General features: G+C 39.2%; 1 protein-coding gene across 1 annotated transcript in view; it reads right to left on the bottom strand.

Annotated features, from left to right (window-relative positions):
• SPMAP2L (sperm microtubule associated protein 2 like) overlaps positions 1-23,252 on the bottom strand; it is a 42,608-nt gene that overhangs the window by 14,420 nt on the left and 4,936 nt on the right. The window contains exons 5-8 of the mRNA XM_024578365.2: positions 18,101-18,131; positions 11,350-11,415; positions 7,902-8,030; positions 2,359-2,496 (exon numbers count right to left, since the gene is read on the bottom strand). Of these exons, the coding sequence (XP_024434133.2) occupies positions 2,359-2,496; positions 7,902-8,030; positions 11,350-11,415; positions 18,101-18,131 (364 nt within the window). The remainder of the gene's footprint in view (positions 1-2,358; positions 2,497-7,901; positions 8,031-11,349; positions 11,416-18,100; positions 18,132-23,252) is intronic.

Below are 23,252 nucleotides of genomic sequence, written 5' to 3'. Positions count from 1 at the left end.
TCCCACTGCTTTCTGGCATCTACAGTTTCTGGTGAGAAATCACCTGTTAATATTATTGCAGAATATTTGTATGTGATGAGTCACTTCTCCCCTGCTGCTTTCAAGATTCTCTTTGTCTTTGGGTGTGGACAGTTTGATTATGATGTGTCAATTATGGACCTCTGTGTTTAGCATACTTGAAGTTTGTTGATGTGTGGATTCATATTTTTCATCTTGCTTTGGAAGCTTTGGGCTATTATTTCTTCAGATATTCCTTCTGCTCCATTATCTCCCCTCTCTCTTTTATGAAATTCCCATCCTGAGTATGTTAATACTCTCAATGGCATCCCACAGGTTTATGAGGCTTTGTTTATTCTATTTTATTCATTTTTCCTTCTGTTTCTCAGACTTGATAATCTCAGTTAACCTATTTTAAGTTAGCTGATTGTGTCTTCTGACTGCTCAAATCTAATATTGAGTCCTTCTAGTGAATCAGCTAAAATATACACCACAAAGCTCGATCTCATGTCGTACACATTGACAATCCCTGTGTGTTTTCACTAAGCACTTGCTTTCTCTCCTCCACACAGTTCTACCAAGCTGGTTATCTGTTTCCAGTGCAGAGAAGATCAGAAAAGAGGCTGCTTAGAGACTATTCCCCCAATAAAACAAGAAATGACAGGAAAATTATGAGAAGCAAACATCTCCTAGTGTTAAACCACAGAGGTCAGACCATTTCACTTAAAGAAAAACTGTGCTTCATACTCATCAGCTCCTAAGAGGTTTTCTGTATTAAAGTATTATGTAGTAGTTGATGTTCATAATGAAGATCTCAAGCCAAGTGAACAAAGGTTACATGTTTGTTCAGTAGCTGAAGAATCTGCTTAGGAGAGCACGGAGACATAAACTTAAAAATGCAAAAAGTTTTAACATTCAAGGAGGTTTCACTAGCATGAAACATCAAACTTAGATGTCTCAAAAACAGACCTGGTGACAGATAAAGAAAGTATCCCTTTGGTTTATAAATGTAGATATATAACTACAAATTTATATGTATATTTTAATGAAATTAGCAGATTTTGTCAAATGAACTGATAAATAAGCAAATGAAGAAATTCTGTGGGAAGAATTGGGCCTCTTTTGGTGGATTCTATGATGGAAGAAGACTTAAGTTGCCCAGTTCAACCTCTCTCTGAATGCATGAATCTTCACTAAAATCAATGGAAGGTGATCATCCCTGCCTATGATTGAACACTTTCAGAAATTGGGGTGGACATGACAGTTGACTTTTCCTGATAAACCTTTCCATTACTGGATAGCTAATAAGAAAGATTTTCCTAAACTTAGCTGACATCTGCTGTTCTGTAAATTCCTGTTCAACCTCTAGTTCTAGGATCAACATATCGTAATGTTACTTCCACCTCCTCTTCCTCTTTCAGATGTTGACCTTTTCTTTAAACATTTGAATACAACTACCACTGCTTCTTTGGTCTCTTCTCTAAGCTAAACATGTCATTTCCCTTAACTATTTTTCATATAACATAGTTTTCAAAAGCCTCAACATCTCATTTATCTCCTTCTGAATAGTCTTATTTATTATCAGTTTATTTTTTTTATTTTTCAATTACAGTTTACATTCAATATTATTTCATATTAGTTTCAGGTGTACAGCATAGTGGTTAGACAATCGCATACTTTACAAGGTGGTCCCGTGATATTTCAGGTGCCCCCTGGCACCGTACATACTTATTATAATGTTATTGACTATTTTCCCTATGCTGTATTTTACATCCCCATGACTATTTTGTGACTACAGTTAGTACTCCTTAATCCCCTTACCTTTTTTACCCGACCCTAAGGTATAACATCCATAATTGGGGATATACTCCCAATGTGTTCTGACTAAAGTAGTGTACAGTAGTACTACCACTTCCCTATAATTGTGCACTGTACATATCCCATTAATGCAGCCTAGCATATTCCAGCACACACATCGCCATCTTAGCTCCCTTGTAGAAGACATCACTAAGCTGTCTTTTAAAGACACGGAGAAACTCAGCATTCAAGGCAAAAGGGAGATCATGGACAAAGTCACAGAGGCATAAGAGAACATCAAGTTCTATAAATTGCAGAAACCTGTAATGTTTCATTGCATATTTCCTTTTAATTGGCTGACAGTGGTTAAGTGTAGCATGTCAAATGTAATTACTGATGAAGATCTGATTATCTACAGTTGCTGGAAATATTTTTTATCCTCATCCTTTGAAACACAAGATGACTTTTAGTTTAGGCAAGTGTATACGTTAAAATAAGAACAACAATATTGTGACATTTAACCAGATTAGATTATAATTTATGGAGGGTCTTGAGGTACTTAACCTATTTGTTAGATGCATTATCTTGAATCTGTTGGGCTGTGCTAGCTTCTGGATCCTTTTGGAAGGCTTTTTTAACAGCACAGGAGAAGGTATATCCCAGATTACAGATTCTCTGCCGCAGCTGTAGTAATATTGAACCCTGCAAGTTGTAGAGAGAAAAAGAAGTGAAACGAGCATGAATTCAAATTATCACTTGAATTCAAACATTGACAGTCTCAGGTCCAGGACAATGGACATGACGGCTTATCCCTTTACTGCTGAGCTGTTTTCTACATGGGAAGAAATTAGAATGGTTGCAGCCATCACGTTTTCAGCTGCCTTGTAACACCCTATTCCAAAACAGACAATTTACCATAATAAATAAATTGCATCATTTAAATAGACCAAAAAACATACTAACATGGTTACCGCCAGTAAGTTTTCAGCTGGTTTCTAATATCCTGTTCCACAACAGGTAACTTTCTGTAATAAACAAATGCATCTTCTAAACAAACAAACAAAATATATCGATAAAGAGAAAATTTGCTGCTTTAAAAACAAATAATTTCTTGAACTTCTATATAGATACTTTAAATATTTTTACTATATTTTTAGTTAATAGAATGAATTATGTTGACATTTTTCTTTGTGAAAAAGAACTCTGATTTTAGGAATAAATTCTGCTTGATTATGGTGTATAGATTATTTCATCATTATTGGGTTTTGTTAACTAAGATTTTACTTAGGATAAATAACAATACTGTTTTTATCACTCTTGCCTCTCAATCTTTTCTTAATCAAGATATAGTACATCATCAATGGGAAAGGAAGTGATACAGACTACTTTGGACCTGGTGTTAAATCAGATTGCAGACCCACTTCTGCTTCTATTATTTTCCTAAGAGCTTCTGCTCCTTTAACATTTTCGTGGATGTGGAGCTGCATCCATCTGCTCAGGTCTCGGTCTTCTGGTTGGTACTGTAAGTCTGTATATGTGTTTAAGCCTATATCTCCCTCCTGTGCTTGTGACCATCCAATCTGGAGGCCTGTCCACATACCACACATCTGCTCTCAGAGGGCTTGAGCCTGCCCAGCCCACACTCCACTGCCTGACTGGACTGACACAGCCACCTTCACCCACATACACAGCCAAACTCAGACAGGCGGGGAACCTCCTGTACTGTCCTGGGATTAGGTGATTTTGACCAATGGAGCACTTTCCTGGGACTAGGTGATTTTGACCAATGGTAAGGAGTGTGGGAGGAGTGGAAGGAATGGGAGGAAGAAGTTGTTAGGCAGCCAATGAGAATCACAAGAGCAAGATGTATTGCAGAGTAGGGCAAAGGGTAGAAGCTCAGGGAGCAGGTGAGAAACACAAAAAGGAAGACGGGAGGACACCAGAGACATAACTCAGTGACTCAACATTCTCTCAGCTGGGAATGGCAAACACCAAATGCCGTGAATATATGTACCAACAATAATACTTATGCCTTATGCTGCCAGCACCTAGAAATGCATGAGTGAGATGGAGGGAATAATACATTTTATGGTGATTATGAAGATTTAGTGAGAGGTGTATGTCATTTTATAAGTTAAAAAGCACTATTCAAATAAGATTTTATCATTAACCAACTCACATATTAATTTTAAATTTCATGTGTACATCTTTTCTCCTTATAGATACTACATATTATTAGAATGTAGTGCTGCTGTCTTTCTATGCTTCTCCCCTCTAGTCATCCATGCCCGAGTCTCACAATTCCATCAAGGTAGCAGGCACTCCCAGTCTCCACCTTAAGAAACTAGAAATAAAAGAGCAGCCTCCACCCCACCCCGTAATCAGAACAAAGGAAATAATAAAGAACAGAGCAGAAATAAAAAAACATAGTAAACAGCAAAATAATAGAAAAAAATTGATGAAACCAAAAATTGATAAACTTCTAGCCAGAATGATTGGCAAAAAAGAAAGAAGGCACAACTTCCAATATCAGGAATGAGAAAAGGGGATCATCACTAGAGACTGGGCGATATTAAAAGGACAATAATAGAATATATAAACAACTTTATGCCAACATATTTTGAAACAGAAGACATGGGTAAATTCTTTGAAAAACATATACTACCAATGCTCATCCAGAAAGAAATAATTTGAACAGCCCCTGTCAAAAGTTCAGTTAAGCTACTTCATGGTACTACTGCCTTGAATCCATTCTGTTTGGCCAAGCAGCTTACAATGACAAACCGTCACTAGTCCCTCATGCAAGCACATGCCCTAGATAGCAACCCACCAAGTCACAAAGTAAATGTAAGTTCTTGATTTGACTTTACCCAACGGCCCTTGGTCTGTCTCCCCTGAATCCTACTGCCTTGTCCTTATGCTCACCTCCCAGAAGATTCCTGAGGAGCTTACCAAAGTCCCACTCTTTCGGTTTGAATTGGCCAATCTGGCTTTAGCCTAGAAACACCAAAGCATTCTATCCATGGACCCTAATAAAAACATGTGTCTCAGGTTCTGCCTTTCTCTGTCTGGACTCTATCTTGACCTCCCTGTGTGACCCCTTGAGGCATGCCAGGTACTTCCTCTAGGACCTGTAAGCAATAAGCTTCTCTATTTCAACTTCCTTTATGACCTGGTATTGACCCGCAGTTCATCATCTGGCACTCTGTGCTCTACTAGCAAGTGTTAATTTGACAAATTCATAAGAGCCTTATATCTATTAAAAAAATTGAATATATAGTTAAAAATCTTCCTACCAAAAAACTCCAGACCCAGATGACTTCATTGGTGTATTCTATCAAATATTTAAAGAAGAAATAGAGGGGAAACCAAGATGGCGGCGTAGGTAGACACACTGCGCCTCCTCGCACAACCAGAACTGACAGAGAATCGAACAACAGGGGGGACCAACACCAAGAAAATAGAAAATGAACATTCATCCAGACTGATGGGAGGGGCGGAGACGGGAACCGGGGTGGAGAGGACTCGCGTGGCTGTGGCGGGACTGAGACTGGCGGAGTGTGGGACAAATGGGGCAGGCAGTCCGAGCACTGGCAGACCCTGCGGCCCCACATTTGCACAGATAAACCGAGAGGGCCGGACTCAGAGTGGCGGAGAGTGGGGCAGGCAGAGTGGCGGGTAGCACCCTGCTGCACCACATTCGCCCACAGATAAACCGGACAAACGGTGGGCAGCGAAGCAGACCGCGCAGCCCAGGGCTCCAGCTCGGGGAAATAAAGCCTCAAACCTCTGATTGAAAGAGCCCGTGGGGGTTGGGGTGGCAGCAGGAGAGACTGCCAGCCTCACAGGAGAGGTTGTTGGAGAGACCCACAGGGGCCTAGAGTGTGCACAGGCCCACTTACTCGGGAACCAGCACCAGAGTGGCCCAGTTTGATTGTGGGTAGCGGAGTGAAAGATTGAAATCCGGAGGAGAGTGAGGCGGGCGCCACTGCTCCCTCTCGGCCCCTCCCCCACGTACAGCATCACAGCGCAGCGACCAGCATTACCCCGCCCCGGTGAACACCTAAGGCTCCGCCCCTTAAAGTAACAGATGCGCCAAGACAAACAAACAAAAAATGGCCCAAATGACAGAACACTTCAAAGCTCCTGAAAAAATACAACTAAGCGACGAAGAGATAGCCAACCTATCGGATGCACAGTTCAAAGCACTGGTTATCAATATGCTCAGACTTGGTTGAATCTGTTCGAAAAACAGATGAAAAAATGAAGCCTATGCTAAGAGAAACAAAGGAAAATGTACAGGGAACCAATAGTGATGCGAAGGAAACTGGGACTCAAATCAATGGTATGGACCAGAAGGAAGAAACAAACATCCAACCAGAAAAGAATGAAGAAACAAGAACTTGGGAAAATGAGGAGAGGCTTAGGAACCTCCAGGACACCTTGAAACGTTCCAACATCCGAATTATAGGGGTGCCAGAAGGAGAAGAGGAAGAACAAAAAATTGAAAACTTATTTGAACAAATAATGGAGAACTTCCCCAATCTGGCAAAGGAAATAGACTTCTGGGAAGTCCAGGAAGCTCAGAGAGTCCCAAAGAAGCTGGGCCCAAGGAGGAACACAACAAGGCACATCATAATTACATTACCCAAGATTAAACGCAAGGACCTACATCCAAGATTACTGTATCCAGCAAAGCTATCATTTAGAATGGAAAGGAAGATAAAGTGCTTCTCAGATAAGGTCAAGTTAAAGAAGCTCATCATCACCAAGCCCTTATTATATGAAATGTTAAAGGGAGTTAGTTACCTAAGAAAAAGAAGATCAAAAATAGGAACAGTAAAAATGACAGCAAACTCACAGTTATTAACAACCACACATAAAACAAAAACGAGAGCGAACTAGGCAAACAACTAGAACATGAGGGTTGTCAATAAGGGAGTGGGAGGGGGAGAGGGGGGGGAAGGTACAGAGAATAAGTAGCATACATGATAGGTGGAAAATAGACAGGGCGAGGGTAAAAATAGTGTAGGAAATGTAGAAGCCAAAGAACTTATAAGTATGACCCATGGACATGAACTATGGGGGGGTGGAATGTGGGAGGGAGGGGGGGTGGGCAGGATGGAGTGGAGTGGGGGGGAAATGGGACAACTGTAATAGCATAATCAATAAATATATTTAAAAAAAAAAGAAGAAATAAATATCAATTCTATACATTTTCCAATTCTATGATAACAACATTACCATAAAAAAGATGTTATAAAAAACAAAGACATTACCATGAAGACATTACAAGAAAACTACAGACCAATATCCTTCATGGACATAGATGCAAAAATGTTTTTCATTGGAACACAGACGTGCGGTGTGTGCATGTCTAAGGCAGCTTTCCCGCTACAACGGCAGAGTTGGGCAGCTGCAACAGAGACTTTGGCCTACTTTACATCTTGCGCCTACCAGAAAAATTGCTGACCTTTGACTACAGTTGTATATTGAAAAGATGGAGAAATGGCCACCTCAATTGCCCTGAAAACCAAGCTTTAGATGAATAATAGTGTCTGCACCTTTTTTTTAACTTTAATCTCCCTCACTGCCTATACCCATCCCCCCTCCCCACCACAGTAGTTCCTTAAAGAGCCAACCAGCAAAAAGCCTAGTCATTTAACAAACATGTGCTAAAAGCAAATTGGCAATGGGCATCAATAGCTTTGACAACATTTTTACCTTTAGATGTCCTAATTAACTTGTGGTAATCAAGCTCGTGGGGGGTTTACAAAATTCATAAAATTCCACGCACAAATAAGTTTATCCACAGCAATGTTATATTTGGTGCCTATCCTTGTATGATGTCCTTACTTTATTAAAATATAGAAATCGTGACAAGTGAAAACATTGTAAGATATAGTACACGTCTGCAGTAGCTAAATATTAGATCTTGCTCTGGAACAGTTTTACTGTAGCATCAGATTGGAAACATATAGACTCCCTAATCCTCAATAAATTTTGACTACAAGACTATTTATGACTTTTAGATACAAAGGGATGGGTTCTGTGTTCATTTTCCTAGAGACTCCTGATAAAATAACCCAATAACATACAATAATAACCTGTCAGGTATATATCTGTAGGAGACTTCCTTGGGCCAGGCAAGGTTCTCGAGTCTTTTGGTTATCTGAGTCTTCAAAGCACTATGGCAAACAGGGCGAATAGGATCTTGATTTCCCCAAAACAGTTTTCTGTTTAAAAAGAAGAAAGAAAGAAATTTTAATAAAATAAGCAGAAAAAAAGGAAAGAAATTCACTGTTAATGAACATCTTCTACTTCTCTTCATTAGACTACTTCTCTACTAATTTTACTTCAGTTTAAGAACTATCTCTATCACAAAATTTTACAATTTCCAGGCATCAGAAGCAGATAAGCTGCTTTATGTAAATTGAAATTAAAATAAAATTAGACTGTTTTGTCTACAACCTTAAAGTGTGGTGATCAAAATGAACCTATTAGAGGTAGATAGTTCTGCTTCTGCCATCAGGTAGTTAACATGGCAATTTATAGTCAGTTCAACATAAAATGGTCGTGCCACCTCTCTATACCGTGCTCTCACTTTGGGTGATGAACTGCACCGGTAGTCATAAAATAAAACAGCAAGAGAGTAATATTAATAGCTATCATTTGTAGAATACTTACTGTGGGCCAGGCACTGGGCTAAGTGCTTTACAGACATCAGATCATTTAGTCTCAACAGCCCTGTGAAATAGGTATGATTACCGTGCAGGGGGTAAAGAGAAAGGGAGAAATCAGTCCCGGATTAACCTGACAAAGCTTCATAGTAGTAGGTAGAAGACACAGACTGCCGGAAAAGAGGCACCTTTCATGTTGGGGTAGCTATGAGAAATGGGAATAAGCAAGGATTGGGCAAAGCATGTTTTGGCAGAAGCAGAAAATCATGTTGGGAGTAATTAAGTCACATTGCTAGAATCAATGGGGAAGGCCTTAAAGGCCTGGCCGAGGAATGGTAAAAAGGTACCTCAGTAACCTGAATTTGCACATACCTGAATTTGCCAACTAATTGAGCCCTTTTAAAGGCCCCAGTCATTGTTTTATTTCTAATTTTGTCTATATTGTATATATTCTTCTGTGTCTACTTCAGCTCTACTTGGCTGATAAGCATCAGCCAGAGTCACTATTAGAAATGTTTATTAATAAATTAATTAATCTCCCCATGCACTATATTCTGCTGATTCCTTTTCCTACACATGCTTAAATCTGTTGATTTCTCACAATCCCTGTAGCTATCTCCCTTGTACAGATCTGATTATCCACATTCCTTTCTCCACAGCACTATTAGAGTGATCTCTGTAGTCCAATCTGATCAATTCATGGTCCTTGTTTAAGATACTTCAAAGGTTTCCATTTGCTTCGGAATACAGTTCCAACTCCTCACTGTGGCTGAAAAGGCCCTCCACAATTTTGACAAGGAGTACCTTCCTCTCCACTCTACATATTCTTCCAGGAGAGAAATTATGTCTTAATCTTTTGGAGATTTCCCCTTCCACAGTTTAGTGCTGTACACAACAGGTGCTCAATCAGGGTTTGATGAATGAACAAATGGTGAAAACTGGGGACTCATCTAATGGTGATATGAAACAGAGATTAGAGATGAGAGAATGACTTCAGGGAGAATAAGAGGCTAAAGCAGAAGCTTGTGTCCTCACATGGTGGAAGTGGTCAGGGTGCTCTCTAGAATCTCTTGGATAAGGGCACTAATCCCATTCATGAGGCCTCCACACTCATGACCTAATCACCTCCCAAAGACCCCACCTCCTAATCCCATTGGGGATTAGATTTGAAAATAGAATTTTGAGGGGGCATAAAGATTTAGTTGCTAGCATCTGATAGAGAACTCGTATTCAAAAAAATACAAAGAACTCTTAAAATTCAACAATGGAAAACAAACAACCCAATTAAAAGATAGACAAAAGATCTGAACAGATACTTTACCAAAGAGGATATAAAGATGGCAAATAAACATGAAATATGCTAACATCTCATTAGAGAATTGCAAACAAAAACAATGAGATATTGTTACATACTTATTACAATGGCTAAAATACAAGAGACTAACAACACTAAATGCTGGTGAAGATAAAGAGAGACAGGAGCTCTCATTAATTGCTGGTAGAAATGGCACAGACACACTGGAAGAGAGTTTAGCAGTTTATTACAAAACTAAATATATTCTTACCATATGATCCAGCAATAGCACTCCTAGGTATTTACTTAAATGAGTTGAAAGCTTCTGTCTACACAAAAACCTATACACAAATGTTTAGAGCAGCTTTATTCATTATTGCCAAAAAGTGGAAGCAACCAACATGTCCTTTAATATATGAATGGATAAATGTGGTACACCTAGACAATGGAATATTATTCAGCACTAAAAAGAAATGTTATCAAGTCATGAAGAGACACAGAGGAACCATAAATGCCTGTTGCTAAGTGAATGAAGTCAGAAAAGGTTACATGTTGTTTGACTACAACTACATGACATTCTGGGAAAGGCAAAACTATACATACAGTAAACAAGATCAGTGGTTACCAGGGGTTTGGAGAGGGGAGAGAGAAGGAAATAAATGAATAGGTGGAGCACAGGTAATTATTAGAGCAGTGAAAATATTCTCTATAACACTATAATGGTGGATACGTGACTATGCATTTGTCAAAACACATAAAAGTGTACAACTTAAAAAGTGAACTCTAATGTAAACTATAGACTTTATTAATAATAATGTGGTGATATTTGTTCATCAACTGTAATAAATGTACCACACTAATGCAAGCTGTTAATAATAGTGGGAACTAGAGGAGTGGGTGGTAATATAGAAATTCTATTGTACTTTTACTCAATTTTCCTATGAACCTAAAACTACTTTAAAAATAAAGTCTATCAATTTTTTTTAAAAAGCAATAGAAGATTAGAAAAGAAGTGAAAAAATGCAGGCTTTACTCGAGAGCTAAACAAGAAAAGGGGGAGTCCTGTAGCCAAGAGTGGAAGGATAGTGGGTCCAGCCTGCTGGAGATTTAGAGAACAGGTGTGCTCTAGACAGAGGCTTAGAGGCAGCAGGACCAGATGTTAGAAGCAGCAACCTGGAAGATGGACACAAGAGTTTCAAAGGAGTGTGGAGTAACACCCTGGCATGGTAGTTTTCAAACCTGTCTGCATACTAGAATTACCTGGGGAAATTTTAACAGTCCTGAAACTTAGGCTGCACCCCAAACCAAGTCAGTCAGGATTTCTGGGGATGGGACCCAAACATTAATTCATTTTAAAGGTCTCCAGGTAATACTAATGCACAAGTTTGAAACCCACTGACTGAGGGGTTTGTTTTCCTTGTGTTGACTCAACTGAGGTGATAATATTCATTCAGTGGATCCAGTCGAGCAGTGAGGTGGATACACCTAGGATTCAAGGTTAATGGGCAGGTAAGAATACTACTTAGCTATTTAATGTAAGGAATACATAATTATAAGCAAAGCTATATAATATTTTCTTACCTATCTGGGGTTCCCCATTGTTTTTTAGGCTTAGAAAGATCATGGATTCTCTTCCTAGAAAAAACACTAACAAATACCAGCTGATTAATTCAAAGATAACACTTAGAAATATGGTCACATTAGATGACTTCTACTCAAACAAATCCCATCTTAGGGAGAAAAAAACCCAGTATCTTATTTGATGTGATTTGAAGAATTCTAAAGAGTTTAAAGTATTCAGAAATATTGTAGACCCAAAACTTTCACTTCAGAATCATTAATAATATAGTCAGAAAGACCCAAGATGGCAGAGGAATAAGTAGAAGCTACACTAACCTCTTCCCAGGACCAATCTGGAATAACAGCTAAATTGTAGAGAAATAATCTGGAATAATCAGTGGAACAATAGCTGGAGAGAAGCCTTATAACCACGGAGAGACAGACAGAAGAAACCATTTTACCACAACGTGACACGTATGGAGCGCAGAGGAGACATGAGAAGGCTGGCTGGGCTCTCATGGGTGGCAGCTGAAGTACCAGAGGGATATTTCAGTGGCTGGGGGGTTCCCCATGAGAAGCGTGGGGTCTAACCCTCAAGCTGGGTTCCCCAGCCTACAGCACCAGACGCAGAAAGGAACCCAGATAACATCCAGCTGTGAAAATTGGTAGGGTTTCTGCCTGCCAGAGGGAGAGATGGCTGGAGACACAGAGAGCCTCTTAAAGGGCCAGTGCACAAAATTTCATTTGCAGCCATTTACTCTAGGCTCCAGCAAAGCGGAAGCAGGGGGATGCAGGCAGAGTGAGAGAAATTTTTTAATTTCTTTTAAACCTAATACTACATGCTTCCCTTCTCTTACTCCATTCCACCTTCTTCCCTCACTTTTTTATTTATGATGTAAGTTTTACCTTCTACCTCTCTTTACCTTGTCTCTATTCCCAAATCTTATTGCCCCTCCCCTTACCCTCTCAAAATATTTTTTTTCTTTCAGCTAGTCATCTCATATTCATCTTTCCTTTCTTATAATAGCCTTAACCTCCGTATACCTTTATTAATATTGGCTCACTTGCTGTTGATAGTGTGATTGTGGGTGGGGTTATTTTGAAGGTGTGAGTTTGTTTTCTGGGCTGTTTGGTTTCATTCTGGCAGCACCTGTACAATGATATGCATGACATGGTGGGCAGAGTGACTCTGTCAGCCAGCTGGAGGGAAGGACCCACCACAGAATGACCCAACAACAACCAAAACCCAATTATAATTAGAGAGCCCATGTAAATGGCATAAAGGACATCCTATCAATTTCAGGAGATCAAGGAGTATGCACCACTGAATCCCACAGGTCTCCTACCACAAAAAGTCAGCCACACCATGAAGACAGGGAGTCAAAGCAGATCAATCTACAAACTGGAAACAAACAAGAAGAGTATCCTAAAATGGGGAAACAAAGAAACAACCCCCCCAGTTGAAAAAAAAGGAGGAGTCCCCAGAAAGAGTGTTAAATGAAAGAGAGGCAAGCAAATTATCAAACATTGAGTTCAAAGTAAGGGTTATTAGGATGCTCAAAAAGCTCAGTGAGAACTACAAAGAACTAAAGGAAAGCTATAAGGAACTTACTGTGAACTCCATCAATATGAAAGGGGACACATAAACTATCAATAAGAGCCAGGAGGAAATAAAAAATACAATATCTGAAATGAAGGACAGAGTAGAAGGAATTAAAAACAGGCTAGATGAATCAGAAGATCAAATCAGTAAGCTGGAGGAAGGTAGAAAAAAAGTCCAAGACAGAGCAACAAAACAAAACAAAAGACTCAAAAAGTGAGCTGCAGGACAACATGAAACATAATAATATCCATATTATAGGAATACCAGAAGGAGAAGAAGAGGAGCAAGGGATAGAAAACCTGTTTGAAAAAGTAAAACTTTTCTAACAGAAAACATTTCTGACAGAAAACTTCCCTAACTTGAGGAGAGAAAAAGTCACAAAAGTCCAGGAAGCACAGAGGGTCTCAATCAAGATGACCCCAAAGAGGCCCACTCCAAGACACCTCATAATTAAATGGCAAAATTCAAAGACAAAGAGAGAATCTTAAAGGCAGCAAGGGAAAAATAGCTAATAACATGCAAGGGGGCCCTGATAAGGCTATTAGTTGATTATGCAACAGAAACACTACAAGTTAGAAGGGAATGGCAAGAAACATTCCAAGTAATGAAAAGCAAAGGCCTGCAACCAAGGCTACTCCACCCAGCAAGGCTCTCATTTAAAATGGAAGGCAAAATAAGGAGTTTCCCACACACACAAAAAAAGTCTAAAAGAATACATCTCCAGCAAACCAGCATTGAAAGAGATGCTAAAGGGACTGCTTTAAGAAGATGAAGTAAAAAAAAAAAAAAAAAGATTTGAAAAAAATTAAGAAAAAAAAAAAGATGAAGTAGAAGAGAGAGAGAGGAACACATGTACAAAGGGGGAAAAATGGCAATGAATAAGTACCTACCAATAATAACCTTAAATGTAAATGGATTAAGTGCTCCAGTCAAAAGACATAGGATAGACCTGGCTGGGGTAGCTCAGTGGACTGAGCTCAGGCTGCAAACCAAAGGGTTGCCAGTTCGATTCCCAGTCAGGGCACATGTCTGGGTTGCAGGCCAGGTTCCCAGTGGGAGCCATGTGAGAGGCAACCACACATTGATGTTTCTCTCCCTCTCCCTCTCCCTCTCCCTCCCTTCCCCTCCCTCTAAAAATAAATATATAAAATCTTTTTTAAAAAAGACAGAGTAGCAGAATGGATAAGGAAACATGACTCACATATATGCTGCTACAAGAGACCCACCTCAGAACAAAAGATTTACACAGACTGAAAGTGAAGGGATGGGAAAAAAATATTCCAAGCAAATGGACATGAAAAACAAGCTGGGGTAGCAATACTGATATCAATACTGATGTTTGGTATTTTCAATACTGATATTTTGAAAATAGATTTCAAAACAAAGGCCATAAAAGGAGACTCATAATACTTAAGAGAATAATACTTAAGAGACTCATAAATAAGGACACTCATAATACTTAAGAAATAATCCATCAAGAATATATGACCCTTATAAACATATATGCACCCAACATAGAAGCACCAAAATATATAAGGAAAATCTTGGAGGACTTCAAGAAAGATATTGACAACAACACACTCATAGTAGAGGATTTTAACACCCCATTGTTAACAATGGATAGGTCTTCCAAGCAAAGAATCAACAACAATATTGTGGCATTGAGCAACACCCCAGATCAAATGAACTTAATTGATATATAGGAACTTTCACCCCAAAGAAGCAAAATATACATTCTTTTCAAATGCACATGGAACATTTTCAAAGACGGACCACATGATAGGACACAAAACAATCTCAACAAACTCAAGAAAATTGAAATCATATCAAGCATTTTCTCAGATCACAATGGCTTGAAACCAGAAACCAACCTCAAGGAAACAACTGAAAAACATTCAGATTTATACAAGTTGAATCACATGCTATTAAATAATGAATGGGTTAACAATGAGATCAAGGAAGAAATCAAAAAGATTCTGGAAACAAATGAAAATGAACATACAATAGCCCAAAACCTATGGGACACAGCAAAGGCAGTCCTGAGAGGGAAGTTCATAGCAATACAGGCTTACTTAATAAAGATTTCAAGAATCTCAAATACGGGGCTTCTGGCCAAGATGGAGGTGTAGGTAGACACACTGTGCCTCCTCGCACAACCAAAAGAAGGACAACAACAATTTAAAAACAAAAAACAACCAGAACTGACAGAAAATCGAACTGTATGGAAGTCCGACAACCAAGGAGATAAAGAAGAAACATTCATCCAGACTGGTAGGAGGGGCGGAGACGGGCAGCCAGGCGGAGAGGACTCGATGCAAGGCGGCTGGCGGACCCAACGAGGTGGCGGATTGTGGAATGGGGCAGGCCAGGCTGCAGCTAGCAGACCTCACGAGGTGGTGGCTGGCAGACCCTGCAGCCCCACACTCGCACATAGATGGACAGGGAGGAACAGCAGGGGAGGGAAGCAGACCACGTAACCCAGGGCTCCAGTGCAGGGAAATGAAGCCTCAAACCTCTGGTTGAAAACAGCCGTGGGGGTTGAGGCGGCAGCAGGAGAGACTCCCAGCCTCACAGGAGGGTTCGTTGGAGAGACCCACAGGGGCCTAGAGCGTGCACAAGCTCACCCACTCGGGAACCAGCACCAGAGGGGCCCAATTTGATTGTGGGTAGTGGAGGGAGTGACTAAAATCCGGTGAAGAGTGGAGCAAATGCCATTGCTCCCTATCAGACCCCTCCCCCACAGACTGCGTCACAGCACAGCGACCAGCATTACTTAGCCCCTGTGAACACCCAAGGCTCCACCCCTTTACGTAACTGGCGCACCAAGACCAAAAAAAAAAAAAAAAAAAAAAGGCCCAAATGAAAGAACAGATCAAAGCCCCAGAAATAATACAACTAAGCAGTGAAGAGATAGCCAACCTATCAGATGCACAGTTCAAAACACTGGTAATTAGGACGCTCACAGAATTGGTTGAATTTGGTCAAAAACTAGATGAAAAAATGAAGCCTATGCTAAGAGAAACAAAGGAAAATGTACCGGGAACCAATAGTGATGCGAAGGAAACTGGGACTCAAATCAACGGTGTGGACCAGAAGGAAGAAAGAAACATCCAACCAGAAAAGAATGAAGAAACAAGAATTCGGAAAAATGAGGAGAGGCTTAGGAACCTCCAGGACATCTTGAAAAATTCCAACGTCCGAATTATAGGGGTGCCAGAAGGAGAAGAGGAAGAACAAAAAATTGAAACCTTATTTGAACAAATAATGAAGGAGAACTTCCCCAGTCTGGCAAAGGAAATAGACTTCCAGGAAGTCCAGGAAGCTCAGAGAGTCCCAAAGAAGCTGGACCCAAGGAGGAACACACCAAGGCACATCATAGTTACATTATCCAAGATTAAGCAGAAGGAGAGAATCTTAGAAGCAGCAAGACAAAGGGACACAGTTACCTACAAAGGGGTTCCCATAAGACTGTCTCAAAAGATTTCTGAAAAGAGACCTTACAGGCAAGAAGGGACTGGCAAGAAGTATTCCAAGTCATGAAAGGCAAGGGCCTACATCCAAGATTACTGTATCCAGCAAAGCTATCTTTTAGAATGGAAGGGAAGATAAAGTGCTTCTCAGATAAGGTCAAGTTAAAGGAGTTCATCATCACCAAGCCATTATTATATGAAATGTTAAAGGGACTTATCTAAGAAAAAGAAGATCAAAAATATGAACAGTAAAAATGAGAGCAAACTCACAGTTATTAACAACCACACCTAAAACAAAAACAAGAGCAAACTAGGCAAACAACTAGAACAGGAACAGAACCACAGAAATGGAGATCACATGGAGGGTTATCAATAGGGGAGTGGGAGGGGGAGAGAGGGGGGAAAGGTACAGAGAATAAGTAGCATAAATGATAGGTAGAAAATAGACAGAGGGAGGGTGCGAATAGTGTAGGAAATGTAAGAAGCCAAAGAACTTAAAAGTATGACCCATGGACACGAACTATGGGGGGGGAATGTGGGAGTGAGGGGGTGGGCAGGATGGAGTGGAGTGAAGGAGGGGAAATGGGACAACTGTAATATCATAATCAATAAATATATCAAAAAAACACCCCATATAAACACTAGATAAACCATGGCCCTATCTATTTAGCCACAGGAAAGTTTGCTCACTCAGCATATGTTTATTTTAGTGATGTGGTATTTTCAGTGGACACTTGATAACAATCAGGAAATGTTAGTTCTACCACTGTTCTACTCAGCCACCATACAACCTTGAGAAAGTGACGTAATTTCTCTGAATTTCATTTTCTCAGTAACATTTAGTTGATTATACCTGCACTATTGACTTCTCAGGATTCTTGTGACAAAAACATTTTTTTAACTGCAAAGCATTACATAAAAATAAAGTAGCAGTTTTACTGCCTGAAAGGTGAGAAAAAGAAACAACTAGAAAGCAAAATATGTAGAAAACACAAAATAAGTCTAAATAATAACAATAAATGTAAATGTTAAATAAAAACAATAAATATGAATGGTTTAACCCATTTATAAAAAGAGTGGATAAAAATGAAATCTGGTATTATTTATTTCTCATTTATATGAAATTGATATGAATGCTTGGAATTTCTCTTTAAAGATTCTATTCTGATACCTCTTCTAACCAAATCTCAGCCAAACCAAGAGTAAACATCTGTTTTTCAGAAGATACCTATTTTGTACATTGTGCGTGCATGTGCACAGAATCATGTTTTTTTATAGAGAGTGTTTTCTTGAAGTGTCACTAATTATTGTACTTGAATTAGAGCTGGGGGGGAGTGGAATACATTGACGTGGATCTTCACAAAATCTAAGATATGGGATTGTCAATGCAGAATCCCAAGTCCCAAAAGGTTCATACCTAGTATGTAACACCTAGTATTTATCAAACAAGTAAAACACTGAAAACAGAAGAGTTCTTAGGCATCTCCTGCCCCCTTCTCATTTCTTAATCACTTTCTTCCTCTACTTTCTTTTTCCCAAAGGAATTGTCATTAGAAAAGGGCTTTATGACAAAGAGAAAGCACAGGAACCTTCTCAAAAACTCCAAGTTAGGCTTTCACATCAAATGTCCCCAAATGAATTTGTTCCATTCAGCTAGGCTGGTCCACTAAAGTCTGGAAGAATGGTACTGTAGCCTTACCATTTCCTTACAAACTCACGGGGAACAGGACCTGCAAAAATGAAAAGTAAATGTAAAAATTAGATTCAATAAGAATCAAAGATAAAAATAGTATCACAAATTAATAGAGAAAGGAGCTAGGGAAAAAGAACTATGGCCAAGTTAAATGTGACACATTACGGAAATAAACCACAGTTCATAAGCCACAATTGAGGAGTTAAATATTTTTTTAAATTGAATTAGAGCAAAAATAATAGAATATCTACCTAATCACTAGATTTTAATCTGAGCTGAAAGTGACAAAAGACATAGAAGAGCCCTGGCTGGTGTGGCTCAGTGGCACATACCTGAGTTGAGGGCCAGGTCCTGGGGACGTGCAAGAGGCAACCAATTGATGTTTCTCTCACACATCAATGTTTATCTCCCTCTCTTTCTCTGTCCCCTCCCCCCTCTCTGAAAATAAATAAATGAAATCTTTTTTAAAAAGACAGAGGAAAATATTAATGGATTAAAATATTTAAAACTTAAAACTTCTGTATGTCAAAAATTAAAACTTGAAGAGTTTAAGAATTTGGAGAAATATTTGGCAGCAAATATTATAAAGGCTAACAGTGTTGATATTTGAAGACTATAAAAGTATAGATGAATAAGAAAAACACTAAGGTAGATGTTAACAGTTAAATGGGCAAAGGATAGAATTGAATTCATGTATAAAGACATATAAAGGACTAATAAACAAAGTTCAAACTTGCTTGTAATGAAAACAATGCATAAAAAATGAGGTTTCTTTTAAACTAGCAAACTAGCAAAAAAAATTTTGCAAAGATAATGATGCTGAAGGATAAGGAGAGGCAAGTACTCTTGGTACTGCAGATGGAAATTTAAATTAGTACACTTCATAAAAAATAACTCAACAGAATGAGTCAGCAGTGCTTACATTCCTTAATCCAATTGTACTTCTAGAAATGTACCCTAAAGAAATAACGCTAAGTGTGGACAAAGATTTATGTACAAAATTGTTCATTGCAATATCTTTACAGTGGAAAACTGGATACACCTGAAATGTCCCAAACAGAGTAAGAGGTTAAGCAAATTAAAACTCATGTTTAGAAGGGGCTTTTTTAATGTAGGAAAATGTACAAAATCATACAGGCCAAGTTGTGCAAATGCTTATTCTAATGGGCCTCGTAATGACAGATTGTTCTCCATAGTTTCTGTTTGGGAGTTTTCCATTACATCTGAGAGTTCTGAAATAACATTTTCTACCCTCTGGAATATTTTGGGTAGAGGAAAGTGGGTGTGCTCTGGCATCAAACAGACATGGCTCAACCCCCAGTTTTGTTAGTGACTCAGCTAGCTGTACAATCTTGGGCAAATTACTTAACTTCTCTGAGACTCAGTTTCCCCTTCTCAGATAGAAGGATCATAAGTAGGTCTGTGTAAAGGTCAGTGGCGTATATGAAAAGCACCTTGCATATCATAGATGCAGATAGATGAATGGCAGTTAGGATTATTAGTTACAACCTCAGTGTATCAATGGAGATGTAGGAAGCACTCCAAGTACTGATTGGGCTTCTATGTGCAACATGGTGTCAGCTGTTGAGAGAATAAAAATGAGTAAGATGGGTCTCTCTTCTCAAGGAGTTTACAGCTTGGTAGGAGATAGGCTATTTTTAAACATTTTTTTAAACAACTACAAGCAATTTTCGAATTTGGATATTTTCTACTTCTCTACTTTTTAAGGCTAAACTGACTCAGACCTAAGGAAAAGATGAGAGTTGCCTATGAAAATGCCTCCGGTGTCCAGCCTTGCTGACATCCATGAAAGACGCACACTTGTTCTGTGGGTTTTTCATGTGTTATTCCCACATGTGGCTTCCAGCTTTATCTGCACAGGTCAGAGAGTCAGGATAACACTGAATCAATCCTTAAAAATCCTCTGCAAATACTGATGACATGAATGAATAATGCGGCTTCCTATTGCCTTTCCATGCTAAAATTTCTCCCACAGGTTGAACTTTCCTTCTGTATTTCAGAAACACATTTTTTATGTTATCTCAGCTCTCAAGTGGCCATTGTTAGCAAATGTTCCAAGAAAAGCAGTGGTACCAAGTGGTACCAAGTGGTTCCAAGAAAAGCAGTGACTTCCCCACTTGTCTGTACATTAGAATCACCTGGAGGATCTTTTAAAACTTGCAAGTCTCAGGCCAAACCCTCTGCCCATCAAATCTGACCCCCTGAGGGAGTGATGGGGCACTAGTATTTTTTGAAGAAGACAAGTTTGAGGACTACTTCAATACTGATTAATGGTTAGGACATGAGCTCTGGAATCAAACTGCCTAGAACCAAATCCTGGCTCTAACCTCTGATCTCACAAATTTACCTAAGCTCTCTGTACCTTAACTCTCCTCCTGCTCTTACCTCAAAGGGTTGTTGTATGAAAGTTAAATGAGATAATACATGTAAAGCACTCTGCCTAGTGCCCAAAACATAGTACATACACAATAACTGGTAGCTTTCATTAATCCTAAAAATTCAACAATTAAGGTTTTGTTTAAATTCCTGTGAATTAAAAAACATGTTTAACTGTTAAGTTTAAGTAATTGGGGCTTCCGAGCAAGATGGAGGCATAGGTAGACATGCTTCACCTCCTCATGCAACCATAGAAAGAATTACAACCAGATCTCAAAAACAACACCCAGAACTGTCAGAAAATCGAGCTTTATGGAAGTCCAACATCCAAGGATTTAAAGAAGCCTCATTCATCCAGACGGGTGGGAGATGGAGTCACAGAGATGGGAGGAGAGGTGGTGTGGTGCGGACTAAGGGCAGCCATGGCCAAACCCACGGTCCCACATTCCTGTGCAGTGGATAAAAATCTGGAGGGATTACGCCAGGAGTAAGCGATCCCAGCACCAAGCAAGCCCACACAGCCCAGGGTTCCAGCACCAGGGAGATAAACCCCCAGTACCTCTGGCTCTAAAAACCAGTGGGGATTGGGAGGCCGAAGAAGCTGCTGGATTTTTGCAGGTTAAAGGGCCTGCATGGACTTAGAACATATGCAAACCCCAGGGCAGCAGCTGGAGGGTCACCAAGTGCATATAGAAAGTGGGTGAAGTGACTGGAAATGGGGCAAGTGCCAGAGGGACCTCTAGAGGCCAGACAACAGCATTGTCCCCTCTCTCTGGCCTGACCCCCAACAAGCAGAGCTGCGGATCAATGAAGTGGGTTGCCAAGAACCGGCAATTACCTAAGACTCCACCTCACACAATCTACAGGTGCCTTTACTACATAGGCCACACTCCTAAGACAGGGAGTAGAAGTAGCTCTACCTAATACTCAGAAACTAACACAGGGAGGTTGCCCAATTGAGGAGGCAAGGAAATATGGCCCAAATGAAAGAACAGAACAAAACCCTAGAAAAAGAAATAAATGAAATGGAGATGACCAACTTATCAGATGCAGAGTTTTAAACTGATAAGGATGCTCAGAGAACTCATTGAGTACAGCAAAATGAAGAAATGAAGGTTATACAAAGTGAAATAAAGAAAAATATACAGGGAACCAACAGTGAAGGGAAGGACGCTAGGATTCAAATCAATGATTTGAAACAAAAGGAAGAAACAAGAATTCAAAACAAAACAAAACAAGGAGAGGCTTAGGAACCTCTTGGACAACTTTAAGTATACCAACATCTGAATCATAGGGATACCAGAAGGAGAAGAGGAAGAGCAAGAAATTGAAAACTTATTTGAAAAAATAATGAAAGAAAACTTCCCTATTTGGCAAAAGAAATAGTCATACAAGTCCAGGAAGCACAGAGAGTCCCAAACAAGTGGACCCAAAGAGGACCACACCAAGACACATCATAATTAAAATGCCAAAGTTTAAAGATAAAGAGAGAAACTTAAAAACAGCAAGAGAAAAGCAAATAGTTACCTACAAAGGAGTTCCCATAAGACTATCAGCTGATTTCTCAAAAGAAACTTTGCAGGCAAGATGGGACTGGCAAGAAGTATTCAAAGTGATGAAAAGTAAAGATTGACAACCAAGATTACTCTATCCAACCAAGTTATCATTTAGAATAGAAGGGCAGATAAAGTGCTTCCCAGATCAGGTCAAGTTAAAGGAGTTCATCATTACCTAGCCCTTATTATATGAAATGGTAAAGGGACTTATCTAAGAAAAAGATCAAAATATGAACAGTAAAATGACAACAAACTCACAACTATTAACAACAAAATATTAAAAAACAAAACAAACTAAGCAAACAATTAGAACAGGAACAGAATCACAGAAATGGAGATCACATGGAGGGTTATCAGCAGGGGAGTCGGTGGGGGAGGAGGGGGGAAAAGATACAGAGAATAAGTAGCATAAATGGTAGGTAGAAAATAGACAAGAGGAAGTTAAGAATAGTATAGGAAATGTAGCAGCCAAAGAACTTGTATATATGACCCATGGACATGAACTAAAGGGGGGGAATGCAGGTGGGAAGGGGTGTGTAGGGTGGAGTGGAATAAAGGGGGGGAAATGGGACAACTCTAATAGCATAATCAATAAAATATATTTTTTAAAAGTTTAAGTAATAGTTAAGGACACATTTACTACTAAGGGTTCTAACTATGAACACTAGTATTAGTGAGGTGACAACCTCATTGTGAATATGTACTCATGTATAGTTTCATTGGTTTCTATATGTATTTATACCTTCTCCTCATTTCTAAAAGGATTTGAGGTTGCTTACATAAACACATATACTATAATAGAATATTATTTGTTTTAAGATGAAAAATTCAAGGACAGAAGTAGAAAAATAGTGGAAGGAGAAGAGAAAGGAAAATAAAATGAAACAAAGAAAGAATGTGCAATAAAGCCCAGTACAGTTGCAACTGAGCATTCTACCACTGGAAGCAAAACACACCAACTTTTTCTAATATTGAAATCTGAAAGGAATTTCTCTTGTGAAGTCTCACTGGTGTTTTACAGGCATAACATAAACAGACAATAATAGAAAATGAAAGAATTTTATTTTCTTATTTTTTCCTTCTTCAAACTTTACTCTTACTGTGTTTCATGAAACGAAGTTAAATTAAGAAAAATAAGAATGTTTCCGGTAAAGTGCCACAAATGACTGAATATAAGGCAAAATTCTTCCAAATATTATTCCTCA

Source organism: Desmodus rotundus, chromosome 4, assembly GCF_022682495.2.
Source record: "Desmodus rotundus isolate HL8 chromosome 4, HLdesRot8A.1, whole genome shotgun sequence".
Classification (NCBI taxonomy): domain Eukaryota; kingdom Metazoa; phylum Chordata; class Mammalia; order Chiroptera; family Phyllostomidae; genus Desmodus; species Desmodus rotundus.
This window is presented reverse-complemented; position numbering and strand designations above follow the sequence as displayed.